This window comes from Hirundo rustica, chromosome 6 (genome assembly GCF_015227805.2).
Source record: "Hirundo rustica isolate bHirRus1 chromosome 6, bHirRus1.pri.v3, whole genome shotgun sequence".
Taxonomy (NCBI): Eukaryota; Metazoa; Chordata; class Aves; order Passeriformes; family Hirundinidae; genus Hirundo; species Hirundo rustica.
Genome location: NC_053455.1, coordinates 50,157,407 through 50,173,026, shown reverse-complemented (window position 1 = coordinate 50,173,026; position 15,620 = coordinate 50,157,407). Strand labels below are relative to the sequence as shown.

Genomic DNA, 15,620 nt, shown 5'->3' with positions numbered 1-15,620 from the left:
ATTTTGTGGCAAGTGATGAAGAACGAGGAACTTCCAAAGGAACAAAGGTGCCTGGGAAATGCAGGGAGCTCGACTGTACGTGCCCTCTGACAGGGAATGGGAGATGGAACAGGGCAGCAAAAAAGGGAAAGCCAGAAAATAATGTGACAAATCAACTCGGTCTCACAGAAGAAATTTAATCATGTAAGGCATTTAGTCATGCCCTATTTAAAAAAACGGGGGGTTATGACTACAAATATAAAATGTGCCTTTCCAAATTCTCTTTGCTAACTACTTGCTAATGCTACTTTTACTGTCATTTTGTTGTGAAACTCATTTCACATTTTCAGAGCTGTTCACAGAATAATATAGGCATATTGGAAACTGAGCAGGCATTTATTCCTATAACTGGCAGTCTGATAATGCTTCATAAAACCAAAATACATTAACAACAAAAACATAACCAATATTTTTTCATCTTAACCTGATATTGATTTTACTCAAATACTGATTGTTTTATTACAGATGCCTGAAAATATTCCTTAGTCACTATGGAAATTTTCTTACCCTTTTGAATCAGTTTGTCATATACTACACTGACAAGGCATCAGAAGTTTGCCATATTATTGCCAACACAAAAAATTTTAGGTGCCTGTTGTGAACTACATAACACACAAGACTTGATACCAGATCCTCCTTGAATAATTATGTTTCGAGTAAGTTAGTGCCTCTCTGCACAGCCTGTGCAACCAGGTGTGGGGTCAGTTCTGTGATGCTTCCTTAAGTTTTATATGGACATGATATATTTTTTTACCTGCGTGGCTAATACTGGTGCCATCTCTTAATAACCCTGTGTAGAAATAAACCTGCTGTTGTTACCAGGATCTCCAGGGAGTGGATTTGCAGGAGTGGGCAAAGGGGAATTGTTCCTGTTGTCACTGTGGGACCAAGAGAGCGAACATGGCTCCTTCATGTTTGCTGGCAAATGACAGATCTTGGATTCAGCTAAAAACCAAGGCAGGCACCAGCTGCATAGGGAGGTCAGTATGAGATTGGAAAGGGAATTGTTTCCTCAGCAGCAGTAATATTTTTGACACAGCATCCCAGAAGTGACCACGCTGTCTTATACAGTGCCCCCCTTCCCCTAAGCACAAAAAAAAAAAAAAAAATCTCGGTTTCTTTTACAAAAGGGAAAGGAGTAAAAGGTTTTCCCTACTGCATGCAGATATATTTTTCAGCGTTCAGCACTGTCCTTTCATTCAAAATATGTAATTCTATTTTTATTCCCTTATTATCTAGCAGAATTCACCATGACTCAAGGGAAAGGTTTTGTACTGAATATCTTATTGCCATGTGGCTTGGGGAGAGGGAATGTTGCTTCTCTTCATTTCAAAATTAAAATGCAGATTTTTTCCTATTTATAATTAATTTCAACTGTATATTATCTGCTACTGCTTTGAAAGGCAGATCATTGCTTACACTCAGAAATGTACAGTACAAAAAAGTATTCCTGAATGTTTTATTTGGAAGTGTAAAGGCTTTTAAAAGAAACAAAAGTAAATATTCAAATACATTTCATACTGCATGTGGTAGGAGTGGCTCCATTCAACACAATATGGATGATGCAAATCCAGCAGTTAATTTCTTTGAGACATACAGTATAATGTAGAGACACTTCCAGATCTGGTCTTGTGTCATTGCCTGACCCTTTTTTTATCATTGAAATCCAGCCTACTTTATTAATTATTAATATTTTATGTTGCTATATTGATTGTTCAAGTTAGAAAAAAACCAAAACACGAGTTAAAAACTACGGTCTTGCGAACACTGCAAGACCCTAAAAACTGCAATCTCTGAGGATAAATATACATTTAATTTTTGACAAAATGTGTCATTACCTGCAGTTGAATCAATGCAGAATGATCGTGCAATTAAATAGTCTGTATTGAAATTTAAAGGTGCAGACCATGATTTTCCCTACTCCCAGTTCTGCTTGAAATCTCTCACACCTTTAAAAAAATATAATTAGCTTTAGATTTCCCCACAATAAATAACACCAGAACATACCTTGTGCTACCAACCTGAATTTTAAAAAAAAAGTAAGAGGCCACCTCAGTGTTTTGAGTTCATGAGATCTTTCAGACACAAAGCCCTAAAACAGAGTTTCCCAGTCAGACGGCATCAGGAAGGCTCTTCGCTTATGGTAAACTTGGGCTTTAGTTTGACAGACCTCTTCCTAATTGTGCCTTTAGGGGACAGTGGCATGGTGTCCATAATGCTCTTGTCCTCCTCCAGCTGCCTGGCAGTGCATGAGGGGGTGGGTACTTTCACTGTGTTGCCAAATTTAGAGTAGTCCACCGAGTATCGCCCATCTTCCTCCGCCACAATGGGCACAAACCTCTGGCCCCAGAGGATTTCATCTGCCAGGTAGGAGGTCCTGGCCTGGGTGGTGATGCCGGTGGTCTCCACCACCCCTTCCAAGATGACGATGATCTCCAGGTCCTCGTGGTGGTGAAGGTTCATGGGGGAGATGTCGTAGAGGGGGCTGTTCTTGTCTATCACGTGGTAGATGATGAGCGGGGACACGAGGAAGATGCTGTTGCCCCCTACGGGATTCTCCATCTGGATGTCGATCTGGTTGAGGGGCACCACCTCTCCCTCCAGGCTGGCGGTCTTCTTCACCACCTGCATGCGGATGGTGGCACTGATGATCATGCTCTTGCGGAGGTCGCCCACGCGCAGCATGAAGCAGAGCCTGCCCTCCCGCAGGGCAATGACCGCGTGCTTGCTGAAGATGAGCGTCTCGGCCCGGCGGTGGGCCTGCGACGTCTTCATGAAGATGCAGCCCAGCATGATGGCGTTGATCACCAGCCCCACGATGTTCTGCACAATCAGCACCAGGATGGCGGCCGGGCACTCCTCCGTCACCATGCGCCCCCCGAAGCCGATGGTCACCTGCACCTCGATGGAGAAGAGGAAGGCGGAGGTGAAGGAGTGGATGCTGGTCACGCAAGGCACGAAGCCGACCGCGGACCCCGCCGCCCCCTCCGCGGCGTCCCGCTGCAGCCGGGTACTGTGGTCTAGGTCCCCGTGGGCGAAGGCGATGAGCCACCAGACCATGCCGAAGAGCAGCCAGCTGCAGAGGAAGGACATGGTGAAGATGAGCAGCGTGTGCGGCCACTTGAGGTCCACCAGGGTGGTGAAGACATCCTGTAGGAAGCGCCCCTGCTCGCGGATGTTCTTATGGGCCACATTGCAGGCGCCGTTCTTGCCCACGAAGCGCGCCCGCCTCTCCCGCGCGCGGTACCGAGCGTGATCCGGCACATCCTCGGCCAGCCGGGTCAGCACGTACTCCTCGGGGATGATCCCCTTCCTCGAGAGCATGGCTCCGCCGCCGCGCACCGCCCCGGGCAGCGGGGGGCGGGCGGAGGGGCCGCGGAGCGCCGGGCTGCGAGCGCCGGTGCGCGCTGCCGCCTGCAGCCGTGCGTGCGCCGCGGGCACGGGGGCGCGGCCGCGCCCGGCGCCGAGCGGGGAACGGAGCCAACGCAGCCCCCGCCGCCGCCGCCGGCCCGGGAGCGCTCTCCGCAGGAGCTGGGGGCGTTCCTTTACCTTTTCACCTTTTTTTTTTTTTTTTTTTTTTTTTTTTTTTTTTTTTTTTTTTTTTTCCCCCCTCGGGAAGAATGGTTTCGGGCCGCGGTTTGTATGTAAACATTTGATCCCGGACGCATTTGCCGCCTCCCATTAACGTGGGCTCCTTTGTGGGATGGCTTAGTGTCGGTTGATTATTCCGTGAAATGGGGGGAGAGGGGGCGGAAAAGGTACTGGCCAATTTCATAAAAGGAGTTTGTAATAATAATAATAATAATAAAAACGACATAGATAATAATAGTAACAACACAAAACAACAACAATAATATTGCTATAACAGTAAAATAATAATAACAATAACAACAACAATAAATATTGAAATTCACTTGCATGTCTTTCATTAAGTAGGAGGAAAGCATTCATCTGATAAATCGGGCAGGCACCAGTAGAAAATTTACTTGAAGAAGCTGGATCCAAGGATGTAATGGCTAAACAGAGACTGGGAACTAAAGGGGCTCAATTCCACTTAAAATTTCACCAGAGTTATTTAGAATAAACAAGTGTGGGGGTTGTTTTTGGTTTTGGGTGGTTGTTGTTGTTGTTGTTTACCCTGCAGAGAGGAGACTGTGACGTGATGTGAGCTCTGGCTGCTCAGGAAAATTCTACAGTCCCAACAGCAGCAAAAGTTAAAATTAAAAATCTGACTGCAAAGGGTTAACCCTTAGTGAAATGAACTTCCAGACAGGCATCAAAATCCTCGGAAACAGCAACAAAGGGAGGCAGGAGGCTAGAACCTGTTTGGGACACTGGGATGTCTCTATGGATATAAATACATACGTGGGCATGCTTATGAGGATGTATCCTCCTGACAAAATGCATTATTTAAAAACATTCTGATGTGGCTTCACTGCTGTGTAAACAGTAGCATTCTCATTGATGTATTTACTTCTTCTGGTTTCAATATTTTGTTTCTGTTTCATTTTAGACACTAACATTTTGGAGTTGCTACAGCATCCCAGGATATTCCGGAAAAAAGCTTTTTCTTTAGTACCAATGGATTTGTGATTATTTTCTCGTTGCATGACATGTGTCCATGGACTTTCCCTTTAGTTTTGGCTCTAAGTGCTTTGGTACACACTGTAAACAGCTCTTGGCACTGATTCCTTGGGCAAGGCAATTGTCCAGTTTATGTCTGGGAATCAGCCAGTTGGGGTTGAAGTTAACTTTCACCACCTAGAGCTACTTAAAGCAGCCCACCTAGGGATTTTGGAATAGTGGTTTGAAGTAATCACTCTGAGCTCTCTGGGCAGTTGTTACAGGTCTTGTAATTAAATGTTTACTATTACTTTAGACTATTTATTTTTATGTATGAATAGTGGCATGTCCTTGCACACGTCATTTGCTTTTGGAGGGGTCAGTTTCCCAGTCTGGTTCATCTTTCTTGCTGCTTTGATAAATAAAGCTAGAATGGCAACAAGGTGCCCTGGCATGTGGCTGCCGGGCCACTGAGCTTAGCCAAAGGTGTTCCCCCTTTCTCTACAACTCTTTATCTCCTAGACTCTTTTTGTGTCCTCGGTGTGAATGTCACCTGCAGCTTCACTTTTAGTTTGTTAACGACGCAGTTTATATGACAGTGAATTTTTTTAAAAAAATTGGTGTTTTTTTTCATAAAAACCCCATTTTTCTTTCTAAACATAAAAAAAGGAAAACCCATAACCCAAAAGGATGAAGTAAGCTGAAGTTTTACTGGTCAGATGTGTAGTTCTGCAGCTGATGGCAAGTCCTACTTCCAGCATTTTGCAGTGAGCATAATCAGGCTTACAACCCCAGGCAACTCATGGGCAGCGTTTTACACTCTTACAGATAGACGTAGGGATTCAAGAGGCAGTCCTGACTTTTGTGCCGTTTTTCCTCTTTTTTAACCGTGGTCTTAATTCTGTGCATTTTCCTCCAGAGGGCGGTACCTCCATAAATGTGGAATGGATAAAAACCTGTGTCGGGGGAGAGGGTTTTAGAGGAAGAGTGAATTGCTGCATTGCCTGGTACTAGGAACGACCCAGGGAGAGGTGCTTTATGAACACACCCACCCCACTGCCTCTAGGAATCCTGGACTCTAGAACAGTGCTTCCTTGTTTACACTTCTATAATGGGACTCTCATCTGCCAGCTCTTTTTCTTCATCTCTGAGCACTTAGGGGCTGAGATGGGATAGCAAAGCAAGTGGCTTCCGCTGAAGAATTTCTAGAGCTGTCTTCATGGATCAAGTGACAGATACTCAAAAGAAAAAAGTGACAGATCTTCTGAGTGAGCCAACATATTTGTGTTAAGAGCTGCTGAAAAAAATTTGGGCTCATGGGAATGAACAACCCCGCTCTGTAGTATTGAATCATGAGGGGTAAGATCTTCCACCCACAAAATAGGTTTTAAACTTCAAAACATCCCCTCCCCCACCAGTTTATTCTAATTTTAATGGCTATCAAGCACGATCTTATGATAACAGTCAAATTAAAATTTAGTTGTTGCCATGATATTACTCTGCCTTGAGAAGCCAAGTAAAGCTTCAGAGGCTACAGAGTGTTAGTCTGACAGAAATTAAGCCTCATAAATCACCTTGCAGTACAAGTAGGTAGGCAGAAGAAAACAGGTCAGAGTTGGTTATGCAAAGCCACAAAGGGAGGCATGAGCAGAGCTGGGAGGAGGGCTGATGAAGCAGCCATGCTATGTTTCCTGGCCACACTAAGACAAGGGACTAAAACCTATAAAGCTTTTTGTAGAGCAGAAGCATTTATACGAAGCAACAAAACCCCCTCTGGTTGCATCTCCATGGGCAGCCTATCCCCTAACACCTTTGGGATTGAGACAAGTCCTGTCCCTCAGGAAAACTGAAAGTCTGGCCTTGCCTGGCACTGTCTTGCAGCCATTGCAGTACAGCCCTTAGGGATGCCTCACTGCCGTACAAACATATTTGTGAGCCTGGTTTAGCAGTGACTCCTGTCTCGTGGCAACAAGGTTTATTGACTTGGATAATGTCAGCAAGCCTCACACCACAGAATAACGTTCTTGGGTACTGCTTCTGGTCACTGGTGAGACTCTTAATCCTTTGGAGTTCGGGGCAGGAACTCCCTGGCCCCATATAAACAAGACCAGATGAAATGTGCTGTCTGACTGGCAGCTGAGAGTCTCCCTGTTCACACGTATTGATGCAGCAGTGTGGTAGCATTCAAAAGATGAGTAATTGTTGGATATGAATGAACTCACCCTACTCTCCTGCAATGCTGCTTTGGGAAATACAAGCCGCATTTAAATTGGAAATGTACAACACTTGCACTTTTGAGTTCTAATTCCTTAATACTACAAGATAAAGTACAGCCTCCTTAGCAAGATGCTGTCTCCTTTCCTCCCCTGTATTCCATTCTGAGTGAGGTTGTCAGAAGCTTGTGGAATAGGAGCGAGTCCAAATTGCAGTGTCAAATCCCAGGCACTTAATTAAAAGCACATGAAACCTCACTTCTCTGCCTCTCTCCCCATGCCATTAGAATCTCTAAGGGCTCCACAGATGGCTGCAGAGCCTCTGCAGTGTGAGTTTGCGGTGTCCTGCAGAGTGGAGTTTTCCTAAGCCTTTACAGGATGACTGCCTTACACCAGTAATGGGAAGCCAGGAGACAGCAGGCCCAGTAGCTGTAGCAGAAACCTGCTCTGTGCCTTTGTGCTCCCACCTCTCCTCTCTCAGACCCAGTGGAAGCCTGGTATTACAGGGTGAAAACACACCAATAGCTCTGCAGCCATTCTTTTTTGGACACTGCCCAGCAAACAATTTCCTGGAAGAGGAGAAAGCTCCCAACTACCCTTTTTCTCTCTTGAAAGGTAGTAGGCAATGACAGAGCTCATGCCTTTCATCTGCTAACCATATCCAACCTCCTGACTTTTACCACTGCTCATTCTACACTCTCCTCTGGTACCACTTACCTGCCCATCATTATTGCCCAAGTAACAGCAGGGGTATGTTGCAAATGCTCTGCTCTGGAACTGGTAACACAAGCAGCAAGAACCGTTCATCTTCCCTGGCTGTCTGCTGCAGTGCTAGAAGTAGTGCCTTAAAATATCACATATCCCATGAGAACACCGAGCTGTCTTTTTCTAGAGAATAAAGCTTTCAAAAGCAGGTTCCAAACTAATTGAGCAGGCTAAAGAGAGAGAAAAAAACCCCCAAAAAGATAAAGAGCTCTCCTAAGCACTAGAAATCCTTTAAATAGGGGAAGTAACAAAATTTTAAAATGGATGTAAAGTCAAACTTGCTGTAAAAAGAAAAAGTGAAAAACTAATTGGAGCTTTCCATTGGGTTCTTGACATTCTCACCCTCTATTAAAGAAAAAGTCCCGGAATGACTCATAGGGCAGGGATAAATAGCTGTTTAGCTAAATTAGAATAATTTCAGTGATTACAAAGTTACCCTAAGTGTATAGAATTTATTGGTAAGGGTCACAGTAAATCTAGAGACAGCACAACAGTGGGTGAAATACATGAAACTAGGAGATGATGAGTCAAGCTCTCATGGCCCTGAGCTGCAGTGAAAGGTTTAATGTTGTTTATTTACCAGACTTGGAGAGATAATTTCCAGATGAAGTGGTACATTTGCACTGGTCTGGAAACACTGTACATTAAACACTGATACTTTTATCACAGCCTGCCTCCTCTCAGCTTCTTCACAGTTTGGGATGGAGTCTGCCTCCATCCTGCTTGGAATCAGTGTAACAGTATTCAGTGGGCAGAAAGATGGAATCAGATCATGATTCATTTCTAGACAGAATTAATAGATAGTCTAAGGCACAACTCAGGCACTATCAATAAACCACAGTATAAAAAATGTTTTATAGATTTTTATATTTAGATATTAAAGCTTTACAGAGTTGTTTGATTGAAAGAGATACAAGCTTTTGAGAGATACCTTTTGTATATAATTTTTCCTTCTGCATTTAGTCAGTCACAAACATTATCTACAGTAGAGCTGATACAAAAAATAACGTGTTAATAAATGATGGGAGGGGGTCAAGAGGTACATAAAAACTCCATGCTGGTTAAGTTTGTTTGATGTGTATCCTCCTGTAGTTCACCATGTAGTTTTTTTCAACTATATTTCATAATTCTTTGGCAGCAAATAAAAAGAAAAGTAGTAGTATACAAAAAAAGTAAAGTACACAGATAATTCATTAATGCTTCAGATGGAAAAAATGGCTCATTTTATTAAAAAAGGAAAAGCTCAATTTATTATGAAATAATATTTATTTACAGGTATTTTACATTTTTAGAAAATAATAAAATTGTATTCTAAAATGCTTTATTTATTTTTATTACTTATCTGCTTGTACAAAAGAAGCAAAGACACTGTCTTCCTGTTCTAGCAGAACCTCAGGCTTGTCATATTCCAAAATAACCCCTCTCTTCATTACAATAACCAAATCTGAATTGAGGATCGTGTGCACACGGTGCTGAAAAACAAATAAACAAAATGCCAGGTCAGCGTATCTCTCTATTCAACATATTCCACAAATTAATTTTCCTATGCAGTTCAAGTTTGATTAAGGCTACTCATCCTACTTTTCATCCCAATTTCTGTGTAAATACTGTAGATAAATATATAGACCGAGAGGCAGGCGGATACTCAAGTACTTAAAAAATACACAAGTACTTGACTATGAAGAGTCCTACGAGTTACCTTTCAAATGTCCCCAGCCCAAAGTTCTGCTACCAAGTGAAGCCAAAAGAAGGCAGCCAGGCAGAGTAGGAACTGGGCAATTGAGTTTGGAACTGCCTGTGGGAAGTTGGGAATTCTCCCAGTCCTGGATTATATCTGGGTCTGGGGTGGTTCCTGAGCTTGCTGTGGTTTGTCTATTTAGGAAGCTGATCTAGTCAGTTCTACAAGACTTGAGACAAGTCCTCTCTTGAGCTTTCACAATTGTTTTGCATCCATATCCTTTGGAAAAGACATTTCCATATTTCCTCCGCACTGTATGAACAAGTAAGTACTCCCTCCTTTTGTATGCTCTGAGCTGTGTTGCACAGTTTTATCTGATGCCCCTTGTCCCGTGGCTTTGCAGACCTCTCTCACATGTCCTTACATCGTTCTTCTTCCAGACAGAAGAGCCCCAGGCTGCTCAGCTGCTCCCCTCGAGGAGCAAATCCAGCACCTCCAAAATCATCCTGTGCTTCTCAACATTTTTCAGTTGTGATGTATTGTTCTGGGCATAAGGACACTGCAACTACACACAGTATTCAAGATATGTGTGAACTATGTTCTTTGAGTTCAGCCTTCTTTTTTCTAACCATCTTTTTTATTTCTTTATCCATACCACATTTTTCTATCCTAACTCAAGCCTTACCTAAATGTGGTAGCGGCACGCAAAGAGATAACATGGAGACAGGAGGTCTGCAGCGCAGAGTTGCTCTTAAAAAACTAGAGCAGAGCAAAGAGCGAGCCTGTTTATTTCTTTTATTTTTATACATTTGTGGCTCTGGTTGTAGATTGGGTTCTGGGGCTACTACTCTTTTACTCCACTGGCCAGACCAGTTGTCAATTACATTATTTTCAGGCTAGAAGTATGTAAAAAAAGGTCAGGGAATGAAAACAAAAGGTTTGTTTACGCTCCCATGCGTGAGAAAAGCGAAAACTAATATTGTGCAGAAACTAAAGAAACTGACTCCATCTTATAAAGAAGTAGAAGGCGTTAAAAAAACTCAGAAAAACCAGGGTGACACCTAAATAAATAGCATGCATTTTTTCCACCTTCTTTTTAAATAAAATGCTTCAGTAATTTCCATAATCCCTGTCAGATTCAATCTCCTTTGCCTCTTCTTTTAGCTTTTATTCCCCCACCATTTATTTTTGGGTTAGGTTTTTGCAAGCCTCTTCATATTGACAGAATTCCACTTGTTAATGTTAACTGCAAATGCATGGGTTCTTTTGGATCTGCATTACTCCTTCAGGGATATTTAATCTCAGAATATTATGGCTGTTACACAGTTGCTCTTCACCCTTAAGGCTCCTAATCAAGTCTTGGGAATCCTCAGTATCAAAACAACTCTTGTATTTCCTTCTCTGGCTTTCCCTAGACAGATTTTCCATAAAATAATCACTGATGGCATCTACAAAACTCCTATCTACTGCAGTTTCTATGACATCTATCCAGTCCACAGGCAGGGGGGAAAGGGACTGAAATATCACATTCCAGTTGAATTTGCTGCCCTTGTCTGATCTCTTTCAGTGTAACACAATCAGTGCTGCCACTCTAGTAATTGTGAGTAACATAGAAGATAATAGAGAGCCAGCATGATAATTCGCACTATTCCTATTCTTCCTAAACAGAAATTAGAAATGTATGGCTTTTTCTGGGAAAAACAAAAACAAAACCAATACAAAACAAAACAAACAAAAAGCCCCCAAACAAACAAAAACAAAACAAACAAAAAACTCAAAACCAACAATGCAAAAAAAAAAAATCAAACCACCAAAACCTCTACTCATGGCACTGTGCTATGTTTCTACTACAGAATGTTCTGAATACAAACCCACCTGCTGTAAACCACATTTGCAATTAGAAGTAAACAAAAACATTCACAGTAAGTTTATTCCAAGATGTTTGTTTGAACTGTGCAGTTTAAAATTCACTAAAGGAGTAATAAAATAATAAAGTTTTTCCAGCCTGTCCCCAAACAAACTGAAAAAGATATATAAATGCAGAATACACTGCAAATCTGAATTTTCATGCAGAGAAATCAGGACATGTCATGGTTATGATTCCTTTTTTATTCTGGATGGATACCATAAGATACATCAGGCCCTTATTACACATTTGCTAGGTGAAAATAAATGATGCTCAGAGATTCCTGAGCATAGATTTCTTGTGTTAAATTTTTAAATGTAAGGAAGCAAACTGACTTCATTTCACCTGCCTGAAATATGTCTATTTACTTGTTCTTAGTTAAATGATTATTTTAGCTTGATGAAACTTATTCTTATATTTCACAGCAAAGTACATGGCATTTTACATTCGCTTAAAATGGGAAACAGAAGATAGCATACTTAGATTATATACTTTTACAGGTAACTTGACTTAGAATGTAGTGCAACACATTTAAGAACGTACTCTTACGGATTTAAGAAATTTAAAAATGGAAAAGCAAGCTTACATTTAGACACTTAAGAAAAAGATTAACGGCCTAATGAACATATTTATTAACACTGACAAGAAATGACTATTGAGGTATTTCTGATCCTTGTTTGCACTAGAAATGGCAGCAGGGTTGTACTTACCGCTATTGTAACCACAGTACGGTCAGCAAACGCTGTCATGACCACCTTCTGGAGAATGTTCTCCTAGGGAAGGAAAAACATTTGGTGCTTTTCAAACAACACAAGTTGCTTGATAGACACAGACACTAAGAAGGCTTAAGTAACCACTGACTGTTCCATGCTGTTATTTACTGTCCATTGCAGAAGTGCTACCTGTCTGAACTAAGCCAGAGCCCCTGGTATCTTCTGCCATTCCCACTGCCTCTGGGGTTCAGCAGACACTGGAGCTGTGCTGTGGCCCCAAACTCCTGCAGTCCTGGCCTCAGTTTTACAGTTAGGAAATCCAAGGTGAATTCTGGGTGCTGCCATGCTGCCCACGCAGCCTCTGTGGCACGTCCTTCACCCCACTGCAAGGCCAGGAATGTCCCAGCACGATGGGGACATCTAACACCAAGGGGTGGCAGGAACAAGCGAGGGACTGTGCTGTACCTGGCATATTTAACAGAGGAGATGATATTTAAGATGGCCTTAACATACATAGCTCTCACTCAACAAGTACTCATCCTTTGCTATTTAGGAGACACGTCATTGCATTCCAAACTGCCTGGAAGTGTCACAAGCACAAATACCTTCATCTGCTATTAGCTGCTCTTTAGAGAAGTGTCTCAAAGGAGGGACTCTATCCTCAATGAACCAAAATTCAAAATGTGTTTTAACTGGGCTGTGTGGACTATAGTCCCCTTATTGAAGCTCATACACTAGCACTTTACAGAACTAAAAATTGTAGCAGTTCTAACAAACCCCTCCAATTCTATTCTTTACTTAGAGCAGAAAGAAAACCAAAATATCTCCTGTAACAACCTAACAGCTGAAAAAAACCCTACTATTTATTTGGCTAAAACCCAGTCACCGCACTATTACTGAGTGCTTAAATATCTGCCTAGAAATTCCAGGCAATTAATGCAAAAATCCAGTATGTCTTTTCTGTGTGTGTTTATTTCCTTGACTCTGCTTTCAAGCTTTTTAACTTCCTGCCTTGTCCTGCCAACCATGCTGGGAAAACTTATCACTTGCCAATTCACCCTTCACTGACCATCCCAGGTGACCTCCCCAAGTTTTGTTCACTTTAGAAACACCCACTGCCAATTAAAAAAACACACTTCATTTTCATAATGCAATCAGTTCTGGAATAACTATTCAATCTCTAGTAAAATGGTTTAAAAGCTCTTTAGATTTGTTAGCAGTGACTCACAACTACCTGGGCTTGTAAATATGTCTGCACTAAATATGGTGTAAGCATATTACAGCATAGACAGAATTGGTCTCCGCCTTTTTCTTCACGTATCAGTTGTCTCCCCCTCAAGGAAAAGAAATCAGAAGCGCTTCAAACTCACTGTTGCCATGTCAATAGATGCTGTGGCTTCATCCATGATGAAGATGCTCGTCTTCCTCACAAAAGCTCTTGCCAGGCAAAACAGCTGCCTTTGACCCTGGCTGAAGTTTTCACCCCCCTCTGTGACTATTGCATCTGGAAGTGATACAGCAAAATCAGTACGGTCAGATCAGAATAGAGCATATGGTTGGAAAACAATGTCTCACTTTCAGCATAAAGTAATACTTCCTGGGCTTACAGCTGCTGTTGACACAGTTTTGCCTGCTTTTTTCCAGTGTTCAAAACAACCAGTACTTTCGTCTCACTATATTCTGCGTATCTGTTAGACATCAAAGTAGCTGAGGATGTTTGAGAGTGAGTTTCTCTGAAACATGTGCAGTCCAGGACACTGCACCCCTACTCAAACCAGCATCCCTCATTTCTTTACCCTAGGGCTGTATAACTTATCATTTTAACAGGGTTTATTGGTAGATTGTTTGGTGTTTTTTGGTGGGTTTTTTGTTTTGTTTTGTTGTTAGGTGTTTGGTGATTTTTTTTTTTCTGCATGGCCAAATGATTCACACCTTGAAGCTTTAGAAATCTTCCTTCTTGAACACAACTATTGGAAAATACAAAGGAACGTGTTCTAGCTAACACCTGATTTGTTGACTGCTTATTTGAATTCACGAGACCCATAAACCTCAATGTTTCAAAACAAAGACATACTGAAATAAAATAATTTTACCATTGATTTGAAAAGAAAGAGGATTCTGCCTTGCAAGTACAGTTGGTAAAGGAATTATATAAATATAGGACATTTGCCTGCAGGCATTTTTTTGTCACCTTCTACAAACTTTAAAAGCTCTTTCTTCATCAACTACCCTTCTAATAAATAAGAGTGAAACAGGAATATTGTGAATGCTGGAAACAATATTCTCAAAAAGAAGTCTCATTACCTAGGCCTCCAGGTAGTGCCTTCACCACATGCTTGAGCTGTGCTATTTCCAGTGCTTCCCAGAGCATGCTGTCAGTGCACTTCTTCTCAGGGTCCAAGTTAAACCTGCAGCATGGGTAATTCAAGAACATCAGTCAATAGAAACTGCTGTAATGGATTTATTCTTTTAGCATACTTAGAAACAAACCTGTAGATAATCAGAATCATATGTTGAAGATCTGGGCCTGATCTGGTCTATCATTGCTACAAATCCACTGAATTTCCCAGACTTAACGTATATGCCAACATGATTAAGATGAAAATTTGCCTCTCAGTTGACCAGAAAAGGGAAAGCTTCCTATTTAGTGGATATCTTTATGGTTTTGTAATTTATCTTATTCTGTAGAAACTAAAGAAATATCATGTTTTACTAGAAAAAGCTATGACTATACTCAGTTTAAATTAACATTCAATTTTAACAAAATTGGCCAAAATTCAACCCTCCCTCCTTTAAAATACGTCTCTTTGTTCTTCACTGCTGTAGAAACATTAACAGAAGAATCAAGCCTCATACTGCATGATGAAATTCAAGTCTTCACTGCAATTCAAAAAATCTTGGATTTATGAACAGATGAACATTATTTTAGCTTGCTGTGGCCCAGAAGTGACAGCAACAAATGTGAATCTCACATCATATTACATTAGCATATAGAATGACAATAAAAGATTCAATGGTGCATAACACTATTTTTACGTTTTACTCCTGCTGTATGAGTTGTGAAAATTTGATGCCAGCCTAAATGCATTTTTTAATAGATTAATTCATATCAAAGGAATACAATCACATCATCTTCTGATGTGAATGAATCATGGTCTATTCAGGCATGTCCTGAAGCCTGTACCCTTTTCAGTGAACTCTAATCACTTGCAGAAACTAAAACTGCAGGCGATGTAACTGTGCACTGAGGATTGCACTGTTCCTTCCTAAGGTAAATGGCGCAGACACAGGGAAAGACATTTGTTGGAAACTGGAACTTTTGGCCATTCTTTCTACTGCATCATCTTCTCAGAGAAGTAGGAAGAGAACACACAAAAAAACCCCCAACAAAAAAGGTATTCAGAGCTGCAGACGAAATGGCTCAGAAGAAACACAGAGGCTCCAGGATAAAACAGCCCAGTCTCCCAGTACTTCTCGTGTTGTTCTTTTGCTTTCTCTCTGTCTACAGAAATTTTTTAGTCTGCATTTTTTACATCTCATATTTTAAGGCAGACAGATGAAAACAGATATAGGAGAAAGAAGGTCACAAGAAATGCTGGGTGGTTATGGCTATTTGATCAGTCAGCTAAACTGATTACTAAACCCTGGAGGAATAAATATTGGCTTTCCTTGCTTCCCAGGCATAGGATGTCTTCTGCCAAGTGTCCTGTCCAGGCTCAGGCACAGGGAAAGGTTAGTCTGGC

General features: G+C 41.6%; 2 protein-coding genes across 5 annotated transcripts in view; both read right to left on the bottom strand.

Annotated features, from left to right (window-relative positions):
* Nucleotides 1–160: 160 nt before the first annotated feature.
* On the bottom strand, nucleotides 161–3,413 carry KCNJ11 (potassium inwardly rectifying channel subfamily J member 11). The gene has a single exon (XM_040067184.1). The coding sequence runs from the start codon at nucleotides 3,361–3,363 to the stop codon at nucleotides 2,161–2,163; it is 1,203 nt and encodes a 400-aa protein (XP_039923118.1). The 5' UTR covers nucleotides 3,364–3,413; the 3' UTR covers nucleotides 161–2,160.
* Nucleotides 3,414–8,432: 5,019 nt separating this feature from the next.
* ABCC8 (ATP binding cassette subfamily C member 8) overlaps nucleotides 8,433–15,620 on the bottom strand; it is a 73,849-nt gene continuing 66,661 nt past the window's right edge. For all 4 annotated transcript variants that reach the window (XM_040067181.2, XM_058421082.1, XM_040067182.1 and 1 more), the window contains 4 exons: nucleotides 14,182–14,285; nucleotides 13,248–13,381; nucleotides 11,875–11,937; nucleotides 8,433–9,052 (listed from right to left, as the gene is read on the bottom strand). In XM_040067181.2, coding sequence (XP_039923115.1) covers nucleotides 8,915–9,052; nucleotides 11,875–11,937; nucleotides 13,248–13,381; nucleotides 14,182–14,285 — 439 coding nt within the window. In that variant the 3' untranslated portion in view covers nucleotides 8,433–8,914. The remainder of the gene's footprint in view (nucleotides 9,053–11,874; nucleotides 11,938–13,247; nucleotides 13,382–14,181; nucleotides 14,286–15,620) is intronic.